This window comes from Indicator indicator, chromosome 4, assembly GCF_027791375.1.
Source record: "Indicator indicator isolate 239-I01 chromosome 4, UM_Iind_1.1, whole genome shotgun sequence".
Taxonomy (NCBI): Eukaryota; Metazoa; Chordata; class Aves; order Piciformes; family Indicatoridae; genus Indicator; species Indicator indicator.
Window position 1 is genome coordinate 2,710,931 of NC_072013.1, and position 25,086 is coordinate 2,736,016.

At 36.6% G+C, this 25,086-nt stretch overlaps 1 protein-coding gene across 1 annotated transcript in view; it reads left to right on the forward strand.

Annotated features, from left to right (window-relative positions):
• The window catches only part of SEL1L (SEL1L adaptor subunit of ERAD E3 ubiquitin ligase), a 30,472-nt gene extending 9,347 nt beyond the window's left edge, over window positions 1-21,125 (forward strand). Inside the window, exons 4-21 of the mRNA XM_054400107.1 lie at window positions 1,581-1,748; window positions 2,571-2,676; window positions 3,896-4,058; window positions 4,640-4,693; window positions 4,775-4,834; window positions 5,417-5,498; window positions 5,788-5,942; window positions 6,664-6,720; window positions 7,632-7,700; window positions 8,930-9,007; window positions 10,166-10,228; window positions 10,952-11,039; window positions 11,296-11,444; window positions 12,468-12,633; window positions 13,939-14,013; window positions 15,137-15,309; window positions 18,969-19,097; window positions 20,771-21,125. Of these exons, the coding sequence (XP_054256082.1) occupies window positions 1,581-1,748; window positions 2,571-2,676; window positions 3,896-4,058; window positions 4,640-4,693; window positions 4,775-4,834; window positions 5,417-5,498; window positions 5,788-5,942; window positions 6,664-6,720; window positions 7,632-7,700; window positions 8,930-9,007; window positions 10,166-10,228; window positions 10,952-11,039; window positions 11,296-11,444; window positions 12,468-12,633; window positions 13,939-14,013; window positions 15,137-15,309; window positions 18,969-19,097; window positions 20,771-20,974 (2,039 nt within the window). The 3' untranslated portion in view covers window positions 20,975-21,125. The remainder of the gene's footprint in view (window positions 1-1,580; window positions 1,749-2,570; window positions 2,677-3,895; window positions 4,059-4,639; window positions 4,694-4,774; window positions 4,835-5,416; window positions 5,499-5,787; window positions 5,943-6,663; window positions 6,721-7,631; window positions 7,701-8,929; window positions 9,008-10,165; window positions 10,229-10,951; window positions 11,040-11,295; window positions 11,445-12,467; window positions 12,634-13,938; window positions 14,014-15,136; window positions 15,310-18,968; window positions 19,098-20,770) is intronic.
• Window positions 21,126-25,086: the final 3,961 nt, after the last annotated feature.

Below are 25,086 nucleotides of genomic sequence, written 5' to 3' on the forward strand. Positions count from 1 at the left end.
TATCCTCTGAGTAAATTATTTGCCTGCGTTTGTATTAAAGTATGTGATAAAATAACTGCTGAACAGTTTATCCTGTGATCACATTATTGTGTTGCTTTAAAAGTTAGTATTTTTTACTATCTGGGGAGAAAAAAAATACAACATTATGTTTGAATTGAGAATTTATAAACAGCAAAGGGGAGGACTAAAGCAGAGTAATTTAATAACTTGAGCGTGCAGCTAACTCTTTTGCTGAATGCTGTGTACATGGTTAATGTCCAACTGCTTTCAGTGCAGGAGACAAGGTACTAAACAATGTAAATAAAACTAAGTTCTCAAGTATAGTGTTAATATCTGCACCTCACATTTGTTCATATGACAGTGATAAAAGCTCCCATTTGTTTTATTTATATGTACCCTTAGCATGACTTTGTGCATCACTCTGATTAACAGATGTCTAAAATGATTCTAGGCTAATTGCATCAGGTGGACAGGTAGTTTTGAATGCAGTTTCTGAAAATAACATTTTTCCTTGTGTATTATGGGATAATTAATGTGAAGTGGTGTGGTGGAACATCTGCCAAGGAATCAAATTGCAAAGAGCAATTCAGGCAAACTAATCCTGGAGCCTTCCATATGCTTTAAAATCGGCATAAGATTTTTAAGTTAGTGTGGTCTCTAGGCCATGCAATTATGGACCTTAGAAAAAAGAACTAGCTTTCTCTATAAGCAGAAGAATTACAAACATAGCTTGAAAAAATACCATATAACTGACATTTTCAATTGCATGACTTTGCAAATGTCTTCAAATGAAGCTGAGCCCAGCTGCTGTTTTAGCTTAGTGAAGGAGAAAAACCTTCATAAAAGGCTAACTGAAATAATTCCATTTTCAAAAAAATGAAGCTTAATCTTCAGAGAAGATTGATTTTTAATTAAAAATACTGGAAGAGGTAACCTTTCAAATGCTAGTGCATGTGTAATAAATTATACTTTATACTTTTCAAAGTCATTTTCAGTGCAGCTTAAATGTATTGCTGAAGTGAAAGAAAGTCTTCACTGCAACAATAGAAAATAACTAGACTCACAGGTTTCATTTAAGTCTTTTCTTTCAATTACATGTTCTAAGTGTACGCCCTGCTGATATTCAGGTACTTTCAGTATCACATTTGGCAATGTGAATGATTCTGTCATGAGAATGTCTAATCCTGGGGCTAAAATGAATGTGTGCACTGGAATGGACTTCAAGGGTGGCATGAGAAATGGAAGGGCCCTTCATGTTGCCTGGCAATACAAATGTAACTGACATTTGCCTTCTCCATCTAAACAAATATATTTTCTTTGCTTAGAACTAAGGAATATAAAAAAACACATACTTTGTGTTTCCTGATTAAATGAGAATGATACTTCTTCATTTTCAACTTCTATTTAGAAAAATAATTGTGTTTTACAGGCATTTGTAAATAAGAAATTTTACCAAAAACTTGATTAAATGCAGTTCATAAAAATGAAAACCAGCATAGGGGTGCTTTCCTGTATGTAGTAGCTGAGTTTAGTATATGAATTAAAGGAAAGCAGTCTGATCCCTGCGTATGTATGTTCAGCTTTGACAGCTATTGGAGGCACTGCGGATGGTGAACCTTGCCACTTCCCCTTTTTGTTTATGGAGAAAGAGTATGCAGAGTGCACTGCAGATGGGAGGGAAGATGGCAGGCTTTGGTGTGCAACAACCTATGATTACAAGAAAGATCAAAAATGGGGCTTCTGTGAAAGTAAGTAACCTGATGCCGCCTTCTTGTGCAAGTGATGCTTTCTTAAGCTGGTGTTTTCAGTCCTAAGGCCTTTTATTTAAGGGTCTAGAAGTCCCTGTCATATATTAATAGCCACTTTATACTAAAATTTATGCTACAATATATAAGTAATTGTAAAGTCAAAGCTCTTACGATGGAAAAAAATTATAGTGCAAATGCCAATTCCTAAAGCTGTTTGGGAAATCTTGCAGTGGAGACATCTATAAAACTCTTGGTTTTTGAGGCCAAGAGGTTTGACAGGACAAGAGGAAATGGCCTGAAGTTACACGGTGGGAAATTCAGATTAGATATGAGAAAAGGCTTCTTTACTGAAAGAAAAGTGCAGCATTGGAACAGGCTGCCCAGGGAAGTGGTGGAGTCACCATCCCTGGAGGTGTTCAAAAACCATGTAAGCATGGCACTTTGGGACATGCTTTAGTGGGCATGGTGGTGTTTGGTGTATGGTTGGACTTGATCTTAGAGGTATTTTTCCAAACTTTATGATTCTATACCAGTGTTTCCCATTATACTTGCTGGTTCTTCTAGGAAACATCCACCTGCAGGAGGAACTTGTCTTCCTTGTACAAGTTTCATTAGAGCAATAAAAAGAATATTTTAACACCACACTCATACATGAGACATGTCATGTGAGAAGAAACTGTCTATCAAGTTATCTAACACCTCTTTTAGATATCTTTTTGTAATCACTTGCATTGTTTGTTGGTCTTCAGAAACATTTCTGGTTGCATTTTCCATTTAGAATCAATAGGAATTTTGATAGGTGCTTTTAATGTACTCTTTCAGCTGAAGAGCAGTCTAATAAGAGAAGGCAGATGCAAGAAGCTGAAGATGTTTATCAGACTGGAATGAAAATCCTTAATGAAAGTAGTAAAAAGGCTCAGAAGAAAGAGTAAGTGTACCTCTTCCACCTGCACAAGAGAAGGATGACATGGCTAGTCACTCTGGCATCACTGCATCGAACTGCAGTACTAGTACGGAAAAAAAAAGTAATTTCAGATTACTTGGAATAACAGATTTGTCTGTTTTCCAGTTCTAAATCCAAATCTGCTAAAATTTGAGTAATTTCTAAAGAGTGCATGTCATCAAAACATTGACTTAATTCAAGATGGTGCTGTCATTCTTTAGCCACAATTTGTGTGCGGCAACTGCCCAGAGGGAAGACATGACAAAAGATAATTGTCCTTTCTTAAATGTTTCTCACAGTTTAGTTCTCATTTTGCTTCAAAGAGTAAGTGGAAAAAACCCTGCTTTGTTTTAGTTCCTACTTTATGATGTTTTTGATCACTGTAAAAATAGTATTAACCTCAACACATTGTTAAACTGTAGCAGTTAAGCATTACCCTTTTCTCTCATATAATGTTATAGAGGAAACAAACAAAAAACAAAAGTAAAGTGTTTCTGGTCTGTTTGTGTATATCCAATTACTGCTAAAATAGTTGTCAGCTTACTGCAATAATTAAGAATAGCTACATTAATTTAGAACTCTCTGGTCCTCATGTTGACAGCTTCAGCAAGTGGTGACTTCAGGCTGCTCATACTAAGTATTACTATTACCATGTTAAACTTTATTGTGGAGATAAGGGAGTGTGTTTCTACTTAACGTATTAGGGAAACTGAAGCACAGCTAGAAGTTGTCCATCATGACTTAGCAATGACAAAGGGACACAGTATCTGTTAGAGTCTGACTATTATTCTTGTTTATAAAATAGAGTAGGAATTGTAAAACGATATTAGATTTTAGTTATTTTGAACACCTGTATTGGAAGATGAAACTATTAGAGGAACCAGGTGTGCCTCAGCTTGGCCTAAAGAAAGAAAACAAGTCTGAGACTAGGAAGGAGGAGAAATCAAGAAAAGTTTTGAAATGTTAATAAAGGTCCATGAGAAATCAAGCTGAAGCCTGCTTGACAGTACTGCATCTGTCTGCTAGTTAAATCATATGAGTTGTTGCATAGATTGACGATTCAGAGCTGGAACATACAACTATAGGTAGATTTGTTTGTAGAAGATAGAGAGGGGGTTTAAAAAAACACCTCCTCAGAATCTTCAGGCTTATGAGTGGAATCAACTTCTTTGCCTCCAACTGACTAAAACTGTTTCCTTTTAAGAGCATATCAATATCTCCTGAAAGCAGCTGACATGAATCATACCAAGGCAATGGAGAAAGTCTCTTATGCTTTGTTGTTTGGTGATTACCTGAAACAGAACATCCAGTCATCAAAAGAACTATTGGAAAAACTAACAGAAGAAGGTTCTCCTAAAGGTCAAATGGTATGTGTGTCTGTAGGTTCTACGAAAGTTGTTATGGGTGTTACAGTTTTGACTGAAACTTACTCTTTTCTTGAGGTTTGTGTGGGATGCTGCCTTTTCATCTGCAATTGTGTTTCTGAGATTGATAGGTAAACACACAAAAGTTTATAATCAAGGAAGTTAGAAACTCCTAGGAATCTTGGAAGCTGTTTAGCCATGCTGGACTCACTTTGTTCATGTGCAAAGACCTTGAATTGTAGTGGTCTAGAATGCAATATTGTCTCCATGAGGTGATTTTTTTTTTTTTTGTGCATGTGCTTTTGGAATTGCCCAGAATGGTCTTCGAACACTGTGAAATATAGAAGTAGAAATATATGCTGTTATCTTTTGAGTCATGCAACTCTATCAGGTGTTACAGATAGAGTAATAGTTATGAGTAAAAATCACTTTTAAAAAACCTCAGCCAAATAGCTCTGTGCATTTTAACTGTGTATAGTCATAAATGCAACTAACCCATGGCAGAACAAATGAAAAATATGTATTCCAGGAAGACTGATCCTGGATTTTTCAAATGATGTGCTGATAAACTTTTTTATTTCTAGGCACTTGGATTTCTGTATGCATCTGGTCTAGGAGTCAATTCTAGTCAAGCTAAGGTAACTTAGAAATCTTCAGTGTATGCTTTTATATTTTATTTTGGAAGTAGATGTTAAATAACCAATGATTTTATTTTTAAGGCCCTCGTGTATTACACTTTTGGAGCTTTAGGAGGAAATCTGATTGCCCATATGATCTTGGTAAGTAAGATAGTTAATAACTTTACAAATGCAAGAACTTTTTGTAGTCTTAAATTTTTAATGTAAGATTTCCATTCATGTGGATACACTATCAAAGTTAGCTTTGTGTGGGCAGTAGTATCCTCCCCATTATTCCTTGTAAACCTAAGGAAAAATTTCTTCATTTTGAGTTGTATACCACTGTGAATTTAGGTGGATTATGGTTACATCTTTTGGCTTAAAGCAGAAGTGTCAGACTTCCAATTTTTATAGGCTGTGAAAGGCAGATCCTTAGAGAAGATGCTGTTTTAATTGTTATTGTGAGACTTAAGACAAATTCAAGTGTGTGAGTAAAAAGCTTTAGGTTTTCACCTATAACTAGTGTTCTGCTTGTTTGTTTTCCTTAGTAATAGCTGAACTATATTGGGTATGCTTAACCTTTTAATAGTATTGATCAGTTGCTCTTAATGCAGATGCAATCAAGTTGTGGCCTTTGTTTTGCCTATTGTCTCATCAAACCTTGCTCAAACAATGTGAAAAGGTTTGTAACCTGGTAAGCAGTATTTTATCAAATAACTGATACTCCACATACTCTCTTTTTAGGGTTACCGGTACTGGGCTGGGATAGGAGTCCTCCAGAGTTGTGAATCTGCTCTCACTCACTACCGACTTGTAGCGAATCACGGTAAAAACTTTTGCTAGGTTAATATTCTTGACTTTCTGTGTATTTCTGTATCCTTCACCTAAAAGGATTATCAATGTAAATACTATAAAAGTAGAGAATTCCTGCTATTAAACAAGTTACCTGTTTGGCTCTGAATCATGATACACTGTTTCTATCTTCATCTGTAGAAATGCCTGTAATTCTTAAGAGTTTCAAAGTAATTAATTCTCCGAGTAATAACTGGAGCTCTGTAAAGATGTGTTTTTACTAAGCTGCAGTCTAATATTTCTATTGAAAATTTGTTTTCTAGTTGCTAGTGACATTTCTTTGACTGGTGGCACAGTGGTTCAGCGAATTCGTTTAGCAGATGAAGTAGAAAATCCAGGAATGGCAAGTGGAATGCTAGAAGAGGACTTGATTCAGTATTACCAGTTTTTAGCAGAGAAAGGAGATGTACAAGCACAGGTAAGATGAAGTTCATCTGATGGAACGTGGAAGTTTCAAGAATTGCAGGAGCAGTTTCATGATCTTCAGTTTTCTCTTCATTTTGAATCAACCTAGTTGCTACTTCCTGATTTGTTGTTTTTTTTTTTTAAAAAAAAACAGGCATAAGATAGAAATTAGTATAAGATAAAACTTAGACACAAAATGCAACTTTTTTCTGGGGTGGGGGGGGGAGAGGGTCTTGGCTTTCACTAGAAACCAGCTAGCTGAGTTAAGGATAGCTTTAAATGTTATGGAGGAAGACTTGGTCAAAAAACTGGCTCTGAAAGGGGACCTCAGATTCTTGCTGCTGCTGTTTTTAATGACTTCTGTGTGTTGCAGGCTGAAACTTTTCTACACATGATGCAGAAGGGGAGGACGCTAATATAGCAAATTGAAATAATTCAACTTGGTCATATACGACTGAAGAGGCAGAATTCAAATGAAATACTGCTATTTTCTATCTAGGACAGTCGTGTCATTTACCTAGGATAAATTTCCACTTAGGCTAATGTGAAAAAAGTAGGCCTTGTACTGTAGTTATTGAAGCAAATATACATTAAGCCTCTTGGAATCTTTAATTCTGATGTGGTCTGTGCATGGTTTCTGTGCATTTAACTAGCTCACTGGTATCTTTTTATTACTAGAAAAATAATGTCCCTATAGAAAAGTGACTTATTTGCAATATAAAATTTATTTGTAGGTTGGCCTTGGACAGTTGCACTTGCACGGAGGAAGAGGAGTAGAGCAAAATCATCAGGTACCCTTTCTGTACATCTCTGATGCATATTACACTTGATAGAGGAGGAGAAAGTGTAACAGACTATAGGGACGCCAAAGTGTTTAAATAGCATGGTAGTGTATTTGTTGACTTCAATAGTTTTTTAAAAATTGAATTCATTCAATAAAACTTATGTCTGGTACCTAGAGCTGATTTTCTTGTACAGTTAGTTTAAGACTGATCATCTTATAAATGAGGAAATCAAAATCAAAGACTGGGTTTTCAACAAGTAGTATTTGAAACTGACTGAGCTATTGTACATGTAGAATCTTCACAATGCACTGTGTGTGCATTAGGGATCATAGTTTGTGGCTTGCAGGAATATTTTGCTTCTGAGTACAACTCTGAATGCAAAGGATATTAAATGCACAGAGAAAACAGAACTGCTGATGTAAGCCAACCTAGCTATTGCTTGTAGAAGTTAAAAATAGCTAAACTCTTCTTACAGTATATATTGAAAAATGGAGAGCTGAGGATGTGTAGTCCTGGGGATTATTTCAGATTTGGCTACCAATGAGATGTTGTTTTATGGTCATTACATTTAAAATACCTTAAAATGACTGCTCTAGAATGGGTCAGAAACTGCAATTGGAACTGGCAGATCTCTTCTAAACAGGGTGTGGAGGTACAATAAGAAAATAAGCTACTTGTGCTGAGTAGCAGTTACAAGTTGTGGTTTTCAACTCTGCTTTTTTGGAATATACTGTTGAGGGGGATTGCTGCTCTCTATTCTGATTTGAAGTGAGGAACCCTATTACATATATTGACTTAGGTGGGATTGGTAGATTTTATCCACAGAAGAACCTGATAACCTGGCAAACTACCTACTCATGTCTGCTCCATTGGCAAGAAAAGGTACTCGGGGGCTAAAATACTTTTCTTCTCTACAGCGAGCATTTGAATACTTCAATCAAGCAGCTAATGCTGGTAATTCACATGCCATGGCCTTTCTAGGGAAGGTAAGATATTAACACTCTCAAAAGTAAGCAAATTGACTGCCCTTCGATGAAAAATAACAAATTTCCTACTTTCTGATATCAGAATCAATTCTGGAATCTAAGTACTTTTGGTTTTCTACTGTGTTTTATTGTTCTTCAGGATTCGAGCGTCACAGTATGTCTAGCCTAAATTTTCCACTTCCTCCTTCATGATTTTTTCCCCTAAATAGCACTTGAACTAGACATTTTTAAAACAAATAGTTAAATGTACTTTTTCTGTGATGGAGGTCAAAATTGAGTAAGCTACTATACTCTTTCATACAGTGTATGGGCAAGAGCCAAGCCTCACAAAATCTACCCTAGTGGGAAATAGGAAGTTTGAGAATGAAAGGGGGAAGACATCTGTATTTCTGTTCTGTGTAGAGAAGTGAGGCATCAGAGTCAGAGTTAATGTCTGTATCTGCTCTGAACCAAAGTCTGTCTGCAAGGTGGGCATTGTGACAGTTTTCTCAGATGTTAGTTCTATTTTTAATCTAAAACATGACTGACAACCTGCTATTGGTCATGTTAATGTGTCACTACTTAGAAAGGTATTTGGGTCACTTGCCTGAAATGCAGATTGCAGGCTACCTTCACCCTGTGAGAAGCTAAATCCTTATTACTGCATTTAAGTACTATCTAAGGTTAGACTGCAATGAACAGCAGCTTAAGCTCATCTTCTGCAGCCGAAAATGCAAAATTTGTGTTCTTAGAATGTGAAAAAATAGTATGTTGTACTGGTCAAGGCGCCTGTCAGGAGAAACTGCAGGTTCCTACTTTCCCTACCATGTGAATATTTTTGTATCTAACAGACGCTGGAGGAGTAGGGTTTAGTAACCAATATTTGCTTTGTTTTGAAGAAGTACTTTAACTGCCAGTATGTTTGACTTCCACTGATCTCAGTAAGATTTTTGCCTGATTATGTGTTCTTCACCACACACTGGTTAAAGTAAAAAATGCAGAGTATTTTCATTAAAACAACGGATTTTATGTTGGCTCATTCTACATTACAAAGTAAACCCCTTAGAATCTGAATTTTCCAGCATTTGGAGACATTTTTTCTGCTTTTTGGCAAGTTCTTTAATTCAGTAATGTAATACAATAATAGTACAATAGAATCCCTCCCAAATGCAAAGTGAAGATGCTTCAGGATCTTCATGCATAAACTTCTGATTTCTTCAGTTATTATTCATAATGCTTTTCTCCTTCAGATGTATTCAGAAGGAAGCAATGTTGTCCCTCAGAGCAATGAAACAGCTCTTCAGTATTTCAAGAAAGCTGCTGATATGGTATGATTATCTGTGAGCTAGAAATACAGCATGTGCACTAAAAAGCTGATTAGCTGGGAAATGCTGCAGATGCTTCATTTTGTGCACTGTGTGTGTACACCTGCTGGCAGCTTCTCTCCTGGATTAGGCCATAGTTAAATCCTGGTTGTCTTAAGATGTCAGAAACTGCCTCCAGTTCTTGTCACAGTGATTCATGAAGCTCTGTTCAGCACAAGGAATTTAACTCATGAATGTTGGCATCAGTATGAAATACAGCCCAGCTAAGTAACCTGCAATTCTGTTAATTTTCTTTAATCTGGAGTTGTCTTAACACAGAAATTTACAGTGATGTGTTACTATGTTATTTTGTTTCTGTTTTGTGGTCTGTGAATATGCAATGTTTTTTGCTTTATCTCATTTGAATGTTTGGTTTTTGGCTGTTAATCCCTCATGTCTGTCTTTGACCTGTCCTTTATGGTAGCTTTTGTACAGTTTAAGCATGAGCAGTCCTCCAGGAAAAGATGTTTAGCATATGAAACACAGTAAAAAAAGTTTTGAATGAACCATTGTAAAATCACTGTCTTCATGGTTCTTGCATTCCACAATATAGATTGCTCTTCCACACCTCTGTCCTAGAGTGTAAGGATTGCTGTTTGTTGATTTCCTACATTCACTGAAGGTTTCTAATGTGCCCCACTTCCTGTCTTGGCATTGAAGGAATACTGTAGTGGATGTTTTCAAAGGGCCTGTGGCCAGTAATGCATCCTATAGAACAGTCACCAATCTGCCTTAAAATTAATAGAGATTCTCAGAGTTCCTGTAGGAGTTTTGGGAGCTTCTGTAGCATTCAGAGTGTCTCAAACTTGGGAAAATTAAAGATGAATAAGCTGTTAATGCCCCAACTTTCTATGGGTGTACAACATTTTGAAAATACACAGTAGACTTTGATAACTAGCATTGAAAACTTTTCATTTCCTTTTAATCACCCATTCAGTTACTGAATAAAAGTTACCAAAGAAGCTGTTTTCTCTCTAAATAACTATTACTTAGATTTACTTTAGCTTTGCTTCTGCTATCTTAACCACTATTTGGTTTAGTGATGTTAAAGACATACCAAATTTGAAAGGCACAGATGTAGAGTTTGCCTTTATTTGCTGAAGTGTTTTCCTGTATTTTCAGGGTAATCCAGTTGGACAGAGTGGATTAGGAATGGCTTACCTCTATGGAAGAGGTGTTCCAGTGGTAAGCTTTTGACAGTTATCTTTCTAATCATAGGTGATTATGTAACTTCTTATTGTGAACAGACCTTTTCTCTGGAGGGAAAGTAAAAGCACTGTATGTGACCAAATTGTGAGGATTTCTGTTACACTGAAAACTTCATGAGGAAATATATAATATATAAAAAAAATCACTATGGAGTTAGCTATGAAACATGCTGTGTTCTCTAATAAATTTGAAACAATTAGAAATGCATAGCAGTATGAATTTTTAGCACGAGTTTTGAACTTGGGTCTGATTTTCTTGCAAAATAAATCTTTACTGTCCCCATTTTGTGTCTCTTGGGACAATGGAAGAACATTTAGAAACTTTTTAACTAATTTGCCTTGCTGCTTTTCCCATAAGGCTTCTTGTCAAAGATTTTATACTTACATAGGCAGACAGATATGCAAAAGTTGAATTAGCCTAAAGTTGAGGAAATAAGCCAAATAATTGGTTTAGAAACAGAATAGAGCACCTGTTCTGTAAGTCGTTCATAGCAATACTATGTGTGGATGTTAGCTTTGAGGTAGCTACAGGCTTAAGGTATGCTAATATCCTTATAGTCTATTTCATTTTTTTTGTTCAGATAAATATGTTGTATTTTTTCTATAATACAGTTCTGTCCATATGCTTACACGTTTTCTTTCTTTACCTAAATTGTGGTGTATTGCAAGGCTGTAATGACTAGACTAAATCTTCCTGCAGAACTATGAACTAGCACTGAAGTATTTCCAGAAGGCTGCAGAACAGGGATGGGTTGATGGACAGCTTCAACTCGGTTCCATGTATTACAGTAAGTGACATCAAAAGGATGATTTACTCCATCTGAGCATCTGTCCTTTCAATGACTGTTCACTAGGTGGCATTAGAAGTGTATATATATTGCATGTAGAGTAGTCTTACTGAGTTGAGTTTGTGGTTTATTCTGTCTTGGTTCCTAAGACTTTCACAGCATTTTTATTTAATAATTTTAAGAAGTACATGCTGTATTTCATACAACACTGCTTTTCAAGAAAAATGAATAGCAATGACTTATTCTTTCTTTTTAGATGGCATTGGAGTCAAGAGAGACTATAAACAAGCTTTGAAGTATTTTAACTTAGCCTCCCAAGGTGGCCACATTCTGGCTTTTTATAATCTGGCTCAGATGCATGCTACTGGCACTGGAGTGATGCGGTCTTGTCACACTGCTGTTGAGGTAAGGTACTTCCTTTATGAAGGTTTTGTCCTTAAAACACAGCCAGTAGCTGACTTTGTACAGAGCTGCTCTCAAGACTCCCACATACCACTCTTCCAGTTGGATGGGAAGGAGGCTTGGGAGCAAGCAAATAAACAAAAGCTGTGTGGGTTAAGATGAGGAGAGTTTAATGAAATAATAAAAAAATAATAATTTTTTTAAAAGTAGGACAAAAAAACCCCAAACAACTCTGATTTTTATTGTTTTTTTTCGAGAGCAAGTCAGTAAGCAGGCTAGGCCAACAAGCAGAGAAAGGGGAACGCCCAAGCCCAGAAACAGGAAGCATCACAAGTCAGTCCAAACTCCCAAGTACCATCATCCTTTGCTCCAGCCAACCCTTTCCTTATAGAGCAGGCATGACGTCAACATAGTATCAAATATCCTTTAGCTTATTCAGCTGGCTCTCTTGACTGGTATTTCCTTCCAGCTGAAACCTGGAGAATAATACTGACTTGTAAAAGGTTGGATGAAACCACATCATCTTATAGGGAATCTGTCTTACCTAAAATCCATTGGTGACTGCAGAGCCAAGGTTACCAAAAGGAAAAGTGATATATCAAACTCCTTTGTATCTCATGTTTTGATTTTTTTTTTTTAATGTTGATATGGTGAGTTTGCATTTGCTTTATTAACTTTGAAGAAAATCAGATTAATTTAATACCAAGGAAACATCAGTATTTTATAACTACTGATGTTTCTGACAGGGGTTTAAGTGTAACAAAACTGACATTAAGAATAATTCTGAGTAAATCTCGGCATGGATTTTTGTAGTAACTGGTATGACAAAGCAAGCCTGTCTTAAACAGTGAGTTCATCTACTAAGTTTTTCCTGTGCATTGTAAATATTTTGAACACATATTTGAATGTTAAACTTTTACGTCTTGCGAAACCTAAATTTCCGAAATTCTTAACCACTCTTCTCCATGTGTTGTGTTTTTGTTTTGGTTTGGTTTCTTTGTTTTTTTTTTTTTTCTTCCTCTGCAGTTATTTAAGAATGTATGTGAACGGGGGCGTTGGTCTGAAAGACTGATGACTGCCTACAACAGCTATAAAGATGGCGATTCAAATTCTGCTGTGGTGCAGTATCTTCTTCTGGCAGAACAAGGCTATGAAGTTGCACAAAGCAATGCTGCGTTCATACTTGATCAGAGTAAGGACATGAATTAGTAGTGAAAGCTTTTTTGGAGTTGGCCTACAGGAGCCATTTAGTAGAACACTAGATTACTTGGAAGATAAAATTAACATAGCTTTTGTTCATCTAGAGCTTCAGTAAGACTCTTGTTCTCTTTCCTGTTCTTCATACTGGGAAGCAGTCAGCTTCAATTTTTGCCTTTAAGGATAGCTTTCTGGCCTGAACATTAGAATACACTTGAATTCTGACTTAAGGTTTTGAAAAAATGGGACAGAGAGAAAATGCTTTAAAAACATGTACAGTGCTGAAAAGTCTCTTCCCTGGTCTTCCTGAACACAATCTTTAGCTCTTTACAGATGTTTTAAAAAAAAAAAAAAATAGAGTTTGCATTAGGTTTTGGCCTTCACTATGCATAAAAGTTTCTGTTTCCTTTGTTCTTTATCTTGCAATATATTTTCTTGATCCTGTTTTTTTCAAGTTTTTTTTGACTTTTAAATTTACTTGTACTACACTTGAAGTAGGGATGAAGACCTGGGAAGCTGGTTCTACTAGATTTGAAAAGACTTGTTCCAGGTCTCACTGCAACTAGGTGGTCATGGAACACTGATACAATGGAAATACAAGCGACAAATCTTTTTCTGGGTTAAAAATTTTGATTGCCACTACTCAGATATATCTGCATCTTGACTGGAGATTAATTTAAAATTTTATACAGAAAATATGTATGTCAACTGTGAGATAGTATAGCTGAAACCATACTTAAGAAGTGAAAAAAAGTTAAATCCTTTGAACTATGTGAACTTTGGTATTTTGCCAACTCTCAATTTATGCCATGGACAAGTAAAATAACTTCTGAAGTAGCTGTTGCACTGCTGTGTAAATTACGTAGTCTCTGTGTGGTTAAGGAGTTTAAGCCTTTGTTCTATTTGACTAGTCTTGGTTTTTAGATGGTCAAAATAAAACAGCTTGTACTTTAGCCTTTGTCAGAGCCTGAATTGTGTGCTCTTAAAATTTGCATTCTCTGGCATTCCTCAAATATGCTGCAGAATCTCCTAGAGCAGAAGTGGGAGAGGCAATTGGTAAGCAGTATTTGATGGTGAAATAATAATTTTTTTTTCCTAGCTCTTACATGGGCAGATATATGTAAATACCATATAAATGAAAGAATTTTTTATAAATTTGATTAGTTGAATGTTGTTTGTGCTATAGCAAAGAAGGTTACTTGAAGTTTTAATTCAGCAGACTGAATTTAGCGTGAGGGGGTTTTGTGGTCTTGTGTGCATATGCTGTGCTCTTGTTTAACTGAATTACTTTCCTCTCTAGAAGAAGCTAGCATTGTAGGAGAAAATGAAACTTATCCTCGAGCTTTGCTTCACTGGAACAGAGCAGCTTCTCAAGGTATGTCTGTACCTCACAATTTCAGTCAGTTTATTTCTAGTAGAACCAGTAATGTCTGATTTCATGTTTTATATGAACAAGGAAGATGGGAACGCTTACCTCCTCCTGTTCAACATTAGTTCTGTTCTATGCAGATCAGTTGCGATTTGTAGTTCTGCTCTTAGCTATAATGTCACTGCAGTATGTTTGCAGTTCTGAGCCACGGAGGCACTGAAGATTAAAAGCACTAAAACACAAATGTACAATGCCATTCCGTGTGGAATTGTAAAGCAATGTTAAACATTTCTGTTTATACTGACTTTTTAGCAAATAAAGCCACTTGGAAAAATAGATACAAGGCACCCTTTAGAATTTTGGTACTTCTCACCGTTTATAAGAAATGTAGTTTGCTATTCAAAGCAAGAGAAGCTCAGTGGTGAATAATACAGTCTTAATACCCAACCAACCTAAGTTTTAACTCTGGTGCTTGTGATCCTGTCCTAAAATAAGCAAAACTAAACTTAGTTGTTCAACATATGTGTGAGATCTCTGCCTTTTTATATGAGCACAGCTATGTTAATATGTCTCCTAGGTTTTTGAATTAAAGTGTATCATGCAAATGGAGCCTAAGAGTTTTGTCTGAAAATCTTCAGGCTTACTGTGTTTTTAGTAGAAAATTAGAAATTGAGAGGATGAAATAGTTAATTATCAGCAAATTATAAGAGACCTTATATTTCAAATTTTTAGTGCCTCTGGTTTTAAAAATAAAGCTGAAGTTCTTTGTGACCATATAACTAATGGAAAGTGTTCCTGTAATAAGTGACTATGAACATGATACAGCTTTTCAATTGATGCCACTAAATAGCAATAAAAGTGTTGGCATGATTACTGGGAAAACGATTTTCCTGCAAATCGACTTCAGTTATGTTTTGGATAGCTAAACCAAATTTTAAGAAAGGAGAGGGAGAGGGAGTGGGGTGAAATACCTCAAACAAAAAGGCCATTTATATGAGAGCAGGAAAAAGGGAAATAGTTTGTGCAAATTGGAAAGTAATACTACAGCCCTTATTGCATCTTCATGTGAAACTGAGAGGCTTTCTTTGCCTGGCTGTTATATCTTTTTTTGTTGCTTCGTTGTTTTTAGGATACACTGTTGCAAGAATTAAACTTGGAGATTACCATTTCTATGGTTTTGGTACTGATGTTGATTATGAGACTGCATTTATTCACTATCGGCTTGCATCAGAACAACAGCACAGTGCCCAAGCAATGTTTAACCTGGGCTACATGCATGAAAAGGGATTGGGCATCAAGCAGGTGAGTAAGCTGTAGGCTGAAAGTCTGCTTCATTACAGTGCATATACTAGGATTAGTTTTAAGTCCATAACCACTGCTGGGCTTTGGGCCGTGTATAACCACTTAACAGGAAGTAGATGCCTCCCAATATGTTCTCCAATACCAAATGGATAAGTATATTGATGTCACACTTACCTATGTGAAGAAACGAGGAACAGACAGGAAAAAAAACTATTTGCCCAAAAATGAAGATTGGCAAAAAGAGTGCATTGTACTTGAGTGATGCTTACAAGAGTTTGAAGTGTAATGAAAAAATGCAAATCAATTCCAGGTTATTTTGGCACAAATTTGTTCTTTTTCTCTGAACCACTAATTAATTTTTCTTATGACATTTTGAAAACAAGTTCTGTACATCTTAAGTAACAAAGAAAAATGGGATTTTTAGCTTTTTTTTTAATTAGGCTAGGCCACAATTTGCTTTACAAACTATATTGCCTATAAGAAGGCAGCGTATCTGGTTCTCTTAAGAAGCCTATGGTGTGTTACTTGCACAAATTAACTGAAACTTGGAGTCCAGAGCATTGTGTTGTCTGAGTCAAAATAATGTAATCAGTAATTTTCATTCTAATTTTGAGCATCCTTCCTTACCTTAATGTATGATTAATTCATGCAATTAATGTATGAATTTAGTAATGTCTTGTGGATTATCTGAAAACGTAAGAAATCGCTTAATTTTTTTATTTTCAGTCAGCTTCAACCTTTGGGTTTTGTCTAAGTATGCACCTTTTAATTATTCTGTTAGTCTGTTAAAAGACTGAATTTTCCTGCTTTTCCCCTAAATTCCTGGCAAAAGATCAGAACAGTGAAGAGGAAGTCTTAAGTCAGTGTTACTACTTTGGCGGCAGCAGCAAGCAAGCAGCATTTGAAAACTGTTTACTGACCTAGCTGTAGAAGTGACAATGGAGTACACAAACAGCATTATTTCCAAATTTTGCTTCTGCCTTGAAATCATCCCAATTCAGAGCAAGCAATAAAATCCTTGAAAATGTTACTCCATATTCAGCATAACTGCTAAGATTTTGAGGGAAAATGAGTCGTAATGCTATCATTTGCATAGACTGTTCCCCAATCTAAAGCAGAAAGGGCTGCACGTAGATCGCTGACAGGAGCACAGAGAGGCTCACCATGACCATATGCAGCCTTGTGTTATGCAGATGAATAATGCTTACCTCCCCTACAGATCCACTATGGAAGGAAGAGTTGAACTGCAAGGGGAATGGAGACAGTTAATATAGATACAGGGAAGAAGCCCTGAAAACGTCCAAGCAAGGAAATTCTATGTATAAAACAAATCTTAGCAAATATATTACATATCCAGAATTCTTATGTCCTGAAAGTTTACAACAATAAGATGAAAGGATGGATATTTAGGAGGGACTAGGTAAGACTAAAGTTGTACAGGGCTTGGATATGCTGAACAAGGCTCAAACTGAGTTTTCAATGAAGCAAGAGAATACTTGGTTTTCCTTTCCCAAAATGGAGTCTGATAAATTATGAGCACTTCTCAAAATGACTGACAGTTAAAATCATGCTTCCTGATGTAGTAGGTGATGTCTACCACTGAAGTCTGTTTTCTACTAGAAGTCTGTGGGAAGGATGCATAAAGATTTTAGCACTGTAATATCTAATGAATTGGGGATTCAGTCTGTTGAAGAAGGGCATGGGTGTGTGCTCTTACACTCTCCCACCTATGTCCATGTCACTAAGGTTTCAATCCCTCAAAAGTTAGGGAGAATGACTGAATATGGTGGCTTGCACAACTTCAGTACAGGCCACTGTTCATTCTGGATAATTGTGAATAAATATAAAATCATAGAATCAAGAAGGCTGGAAGAGACCTCAAAGATCATCGAGTCCAACCTGTCACCCTACACCTCATGACTATCTAAACCATGGCACCAAGTGCCACGTCCAATCCCCACTTGAACACCTCCAGGGATGGTGACTCCACCACCTCCCTGGGCAGCCCATTCCAATGGCCAACCACTCTCTCTGTGAAGAACTTTCTCCTCACCTCCAGCCTAAACCTCCCCTGGCGCAGCTTGAGACTGTGTCCTCTTGTTCTGGTGCTGGTTGCCTGGGAGAAGAGACCAAACCCCTCCTGGCTACAACCTCCCTTCAGGTAGTTGTAGACAGCAATATTGTATGTTTTACTATTTTGAGGTGGATTTTTTCCTCAGATTTTACCTTGTTCTCTCTTTACTTACTGAATAGGCTTTCTTACAGACAGGATTCTGTGCTAGACTTCCTGTACATAAATAGTTTTCAGACTCATACTAGGTCAATGCAAAATATTAATCCCCTTCAGAAATCTCATATGTACACTGTTACACACATTTCATAGTTTAATGTCCAATTCCTGAGCCTGCATGTCAGAATGAAGACTCATTTCCATATATAGATCAAAATAAGAGCAAATTAAATTCTTAGTTTTTCCATGGTGTTTGTCATGGTATTTCAGTGCTATTTGTGTTTAATCTCAGACTCCTACAGTTCTCACTCACTTGTCAAGAAAGAGTGAAGAACATCTAACAAGCACTTTGTTCTATGTTAATTAGAATTAAAATAACTCAGGATCTGCTTCTGCACTGATACTAGCACAGTACAAAGGAGGTAAGGAAGTTCTTTTAAATAGTTATACAAAAGAGAGACTTTCCAGGATTGAGGAGTATTCAGAATTTTCTATTGAATTAAAATAATAAAATGAGAGCTAGTATATCCTCATTCCCATAATGTGTTGCTTTTCATAATGTTATAACCACGTGTGCAATGGAATTAAGTTTTATTACATCCATGAGCACAAAGTCTTAATGGTATTTCACAGTGAGGCTAAAATTATAAAATGAACATATGGCATGAAGTTCTGGAGATTTCCCTTAAGTGTCCAACTTGGAACCCTTCCAGAGGTAAGCCTTACACAGGCCTGTTCTTCGCATCATTGAGTGAACATAGGCAGTTTGTATCCAAGTATCCAAACATTGCACAGTATGCATCTGAAGTGAAGCCAAAAAAAAAACCACACACAAGGAAAGTTAAACTAAACTATTCAGGTACTGCTGTCATCTGTTCTTTTTCCTACGCTTGCCTTCTTGTTCCCTACCACAGAAGAGAAAGCTAATTTAAGCTTTTCCTAAAGTTGGTAGCTGTTTGTGCTTGTGCTTTTGCCAAGCTGCCCTCACTAAGGCATGTTATGTCCATTTTGGAAAAGGAGTAGAATCTAATTTGGGAGTGTGTGCAGAAATTGTTAAAAGTTACACTGTGCAGCAGGCATCCTGTAGTATAACCGGAAGGAGTTGCTGCTGTGTGCTCATCTGTGAGTTGTGGTTTTTTCAGTATGTCATGTTGTTAGAGTATACTAGAGTTACCTAATATGTGAATAATGAATACATTAATCTTTTTGTGAACTTCAATTCTAGCATCAGTTAATACAGCTTCATCCTCAGATCAAAGCTTTCATTTACTTGTCATCCCTCAGAAAAACAGGGGAAGTTTTACTGAATAGACCAAAAAGCTGGTAATCGAATGGCAGTATACAGTAACTTACAGAAAAGCTCTACGTTTTTATAGCCAGTTTTTTCAAGTTCTTTAAAACTGAGCTTTGTGTTTTTTCTTGACTTTAGGATATTCATCTTGCAAAACGATTCTATGACATGGCAGCTGAAGCAAGCCCAGATGCTCAAGTTCCAGTCTTCCTAGCACTTTGCAAGCTTGGAGTAATTTATTCCTTGCAGTATGTACGAGAAATCAATGTAAGTAATGCAGAATTAAAAAGAAAGACAACAAATGTGTTTTACATTTTTAAAAGATTGAGTTGTAATCTTACTTAAGTACAAGTCTTACTCGAGCCTTTTGAAAACTTAGGCAATGTGTTTCATGTTGCTACATGTTAAGAAGGTTACTGAATCTGTGATTCCTGATCTTTTTTCCATGCAGTTGGGTGAAACTGAAATGTGCAGGGCCTATGCTCTTGTGCTGTTCTTCCCTTGAGGATAATTTCCCTAACCTGTTTGACTGTTCTTATCCATGACCATCTGCTATCAGAGTTAAGCAGATGCTTACAATGACATAATCACTATTTAGGAGGGGGGAAAAAACCCACACATTTTTTGTAGCATTGTCATGCTATTTTATAATCAGCTGTAACAAACTGGGGTTGTGTTTAATTTCTCGGGGGGTGGGGGGGAGGGTAGGGGTGGGAATATTAGTTGTATTATGAAGTTCAGCTATTGCACAGAGAGTCTACTGAGTGACAGCACTGAAAAAAATTGCCTGGAATTTAGGTAAAGTCTTTTCCGTATAGTATCTGAAATATATCTCAGAATTCTGACATTTTACTGCCTTTTGGATTACTTAATAAATTCAAATGATGTGGAAGTTACTACCACTTAGAGCAAATACCAGTTCAGGGAATCCAGCCAAGCTTGCTTACATTTAATAGTTTTGAAACTGGGGACTTACAGGAGTGGAGAGTAGAAGTACTCAAAAATCACAGTATCACAGTATATGAGAGGTTGGAAGGGACCTGAAGAGATCATCAGGTCCAACCTCCCTCTAAAGCAGGATCACTTAGGGTAGTCCGCACAGGAATGCATCCAGGTAGGTTTTGAAAGTCTCCAGAGAAGGAGACTCCACAACCCCCCTGAGCAGCCTGTTCCAGTGCTCTGTCACCCTCACTAAAGAAGTTTCTCCTCATGTTGAGGTGAAATCTTCTGTGTTCAAGTTCGAACCCATTTTTCCTTGTCTTAGTTGAGCAAATAACCATGTAGCTCTCACAGAAGCTAGTATGCAGAGCAGAGATATTCCAAGTTTTAAGTCCACTGATGCAGGCTTAAATTGATAATGACTCTACGGTACTATCAGATACCATAGAGAAGCTTAGAGTGTCTGTTGGCTAGTGATTATGCCAATGGCAGTCTGATAAAAAGGCAGTTCAGTCAAAACTAGCAGAAAGTCACTTTAACTTTCCTGTACCTCATCTGTACAAATCTCAGCATTGTACCACAAGTATCCTGGGGCTTAGTCTGCTGATGGCTTCCAATTTGGATTGACCAGTTTACTGTCTCTGTGTATGCGGTACTTGCTTCTCTTTAAGACTACTGGTTCAGTTACTTGGCTCATTCTGCTTTAAATAGTGCATTTTAATGCTCTGTATGTGAAAGCAACAAAGCTATGTATCAAGAACCTTCAGGTCTAGAATGAAAAATAGAGTAGCTCACCCTACACAGCATGGCTCATAATCTTACTGGTATTTAGTTTTGGAAATTAAGATGATACCCTGATGATAGCACTTTTTTTTTGGAGAGGAAAAGAGCTACTGAAGTTCAATACTTGAACATGAAAAATGTTACAAGTCAAACTTGTGACAAACAAAGTAATTTCCTGTTCTTGCTCTTTGACATGATGTGTACTTTTTGTTTCTTAGATAAGGGAGATATTCTCACATATTGATATGGACCAGCTGCTGGGGCCTGAGTGGGACCTTTACCTTATGACCATCATCGCCTTGCTTCTGGGAACAATTATAGCTTACAGACAAAGGCAACATCAGGCAATTCCCAGACCAGCAGGACTACGGCCAGCTGTGCCTCAACAAGAACCACCACCAGAGCATCAACCACCACAATAGCAACAAGAGCCTCAGTGAAAGAACTGATTTTTTTTCCTAAAGGAACAATTTTCATTGTGATTTAGGACTCTGGATCAATGGTCCCTCCCCCAAACGAGGCACAAAAAGGTTTAAAAAGTTTAAAAGCTGCTTAGAATGATGCCTTTTTTTTTTTTTCAGGGATAAGAAAATTCTTTTGAAACTGATTTGAATGTTATTTCAGTGCCAATGGAATAACACTGGCTTTTTTCATGGAAACACAACAGTGCTACTACAAAAATGTTGCCTGCTGTATCTAATTCTTCTTTATTCAGAGTCCTTTTCATCTCTTAAAGAGCAGAAGGCTAGGATTGGAAGGGGTTTGCCTGCTTGATAGCAGTTGCCCTATATAAAAATAATAACAATAATAATTTTATGGCCAATTTAAGTCCAGAAGCTGAACTATATTCAAACTCTAAAAAGACTAGAGCTACATGAACTTACATTCTGATCTGCATCACAAGTATTTCTACAGTCCTTATTTTATTTCTAGTATTTCTTACACCTCAATCTTTTATCCTGTCTTAGATGGTTTAACATGGATTTTTTTATAACATCTGTAAAACTAAGCCAGCAAACATGCCACTCTCCATTTGTGCTTCTTTGAGTATTTTCTTCCTTTCCCCTTAGATTAGGTGGTTCTCAGCAGACAGAATGTAGCCCAGGAGGCGAGGCAGATTGGGACAGATTTGGTTTGTACAGCTCCTCATCAGTTGAAAACTATCCACACAATGCACAGATCTCGTATCCTTCTAAAACTTTTTCAGGACCTGTTTACTCTGCAACACATTGTGATGTTAAAACAAATTGGTTGTGTTCCAAAATTATTTAAATTTACTCTTACAAAGAGGCTGAGTCTAGACTGCAGAAAACACCAGTATTGCTATGGACACTGAAGAAAAGACAGAGCCTGAAATTTCAGTGAGTTAGTTTTGCTTGCTTGCTTGTTTCAGAGGTGTAAGTTCTGTTCTTGATGTTTTGTTTTTTTTTTTTAACAATCCTGTAAGTGATTTGCACTTCAAGAAGGAAATGTGTGGTATCTTATGCATGCACCTGCTTAATGCATCTACAAAAAAGGGCCCCAAGATGCATACTCCATACAAAAGTGCATGGGCTTATGCCAGTGATGCTGCTTCAAGGTTTGTCTGACAAAAATCATGTTAGATTACGGCAGTACTCTGGTAGTTGCCAGTCTCTTGTACCTGGTATACATGAGACAGTCAAAGTAACATCTCTGGCTGTGCTAGGATATCTTGTAACAAGAAAACCCAAAGAGAAAGAAGGCTAATGGTTTATGGCTTCTTAATATACCACCAGGTCAGTACAAAAGCCTTTTAATGAATGTGGACTGATGTTTTTACTGCAAGAGGAATCTTCTTTTAGTAATCATTTCCATTGAACTACAGTTTCAGGAGTTTCAGAAGAGAAGCAACAGGGTAGTAATTTAGAGGCAAGAAACGAAGTCTCTGTTCTTATTTACCAATGGAGATTAAATACTTGTTTCTGTACTAGCATTAAACCCTCTGAGTATATTGTTTTAAAACTGTACAAAATACAAATGAGGAGACTTTAGCTACTCTCTGGCAAAAGCTGTTGTGTTTAAAGGGTTAAGAGCTTCTTTTCATGCAAAGTTTTTTTCCAGTGGATTGACAGCAACATATCAATATGCTGTATTTAGAATTGAGCTTCTTGGTATGATTTCATACTTAATATATTTCTAAGGAGACTGTTGCACAAGATACCTGGTTTGGGAAAGAAGATAAGCAATCCACTCTTGTAGACTGAAATATCATGGGTGACTAGTATTAAAATATAAGTAGAACTTCAGTTCTTTAAAATGCTTGTGCTGGTTATGTGAAGACAAATCTTTTAGTTTGGAGAGTTGCAGCATGTGATGGAGGAGTGTTTTGTTCAATCTTAATCATCACTAGCAGACGGAACAGTATTGGACTTAAGTGTAGTCTAAAATGTAGAACACTCCCCAGCTGCATTTCTTAAGGTATCTGTGACTTCAGAACACTCCCTCTGAAGTATTTTTGCCTCTGTCACTTAATAGTTCTCTTTAGCTTGGCATGAATAAATTAAAGATTGTTTAAAATGTTTTTCAGTTAAATACCATTGGTTCATTGGTATTGGTCTTTTAGGATGTTTAACAATTTTGTTGCTGCATTATTAAAATGTTTTAATTGTTTGATCTATTAGAACTAAATTCTAAAAACTCTATCCTGTTTGCATGAGAATCTCTCAGCATTGCTGCTATGTGACTGTCTTATAGCTGACTTTCTCTGAACCTGATGCATTTTTACATCCAAAAAATCAGCAGAAGAAAACAATTGAAGATCAGCAAGTTATTTCACTTTAAAGAACTGCTTTTTGAAGAAGCAATAAGGAAGTCTTTCTCCTGCTTTCTTCCCTTTCACCAAATTGCTACCACTAATTTTTTTCAGATGGCATTCATTTGAATGAAGTGGTAGTCATAAAAAGGTACTTACCATAAGTGATGACAAGTGAACTCAGGGATTAAAAAAATTAAGTTTTCTAAATCAGTTGTGACAACACAACTTAAGTTTTTGACAATCCCTTGCTACTTTGTTCTGAAACTTGCGTTTTGAGGGAAGTATATTTAACTCTTACTAGCAATACAATTCTTGTTCTTCACATGGTTTATCAAGCAGATTTTTTTTCTTGAAGGAGCTGGGTTGCTCACTTAACTGCAGTGAAGTACTATTCTCTTTTGGTAGCATTCGTGTTGTCTTGCAGTTCATATGCAGGAGGATTTTGAAATTTTTCATTTAAGAGAAGTCTTTATGGGTATGTATGTTCAGCATGCTTTGAATGGAAAACTTGTACTATTTGGTGGTAGTGACATAGAGCAGAGCCTACCTATTTGACCTTCTCAGGTACGTGCTCTTCTCACCCTGCATGGAGAGTAGTGAAACTACAGAGCAGTAACTGTTGTCAGTGGGAGTTTTGTATGTAGGAAAACTGGAAAGGTATGGGGGGAAATATTGTTCTGCATCTCAAATTATTAATCAAACACACTAGCTGTTCTTGCTGGTTGAAACATTGAACTTCTGTGAAACTTCTTTCCAAAACTTGTTCCAGAGCTGACTGTTGAAATAGTTTTCCTTGTTTGATACTGTCTGTCTTGGGGCAATGTAACAGAAAATAAGGCCTTTGATACAAACATCCCAATGAAACTCTTGTAACACAATTTTACTCATTCTTTTTTAGTTATCTTCCATAAGTTATCTGTTCTTGTCAAAGTAAACAAAACCAAAACACTATCAAATGTTACTCTTTTTGGAGAAGAACATTAAAACATTGCTTATGAAAGGACTTTTAAGACTATGCATTATATAGTTTCCACCTATTGTATGCTAATTTTGGCCTATAAAAGGAGAGCACACTCACCTTTTCAAGTTGCTTCCATTTTAGATAGGCAACAATGAACTGATTCTATTTTTTTCAGAGACTTAAACTAAAAATTCAGTTTGAACTACTGCAAATGCATATGGCATGTAGGGACTGTTGGGGGAAACCCTTTGTTTTTATCAGTTGCAGTTCTTTAAAGGGTCTCGTAGGAGTTTTGTAAATTTATTTTGTATTTAAAATCAGTATAAAGGCTGGTCAAATGTAATATAATTGTGTAAACAAATTCTGTTAATAGAAAGATGTACAGATTCATTTTGTACTGTATCTTTAATCTTGTGAAATAAAGATACCACCTGTGTGGTTACCCTCAGTGTTCACAGTGGTTATAATGGAGGATGTCAGCTGTTAGTGATATGCAGTGATATATGCCACTGCTAAATGCATCCCTTCCCTTAAGGATATTCACACTTCTTTCACTTCTATTCCTCTTCCCAAAAAAAATGCATCTGTTCATTGAGGAGGAGCATAGAAAGGGGAATATAAAATTATGCATTGTACTTTCAGCTATGCTAGAAACTTGCTCTGTGTGTGACCCTTTCTTCAGTGTATACAGTACCTGTACCTTGTGACTTGAGAACAGTGATCAGTAACTTTAGGACTACTGGTTAATTTTCAGTACAGAGGTAATACAGTGATAATACAGTCACTAGAAACAGATA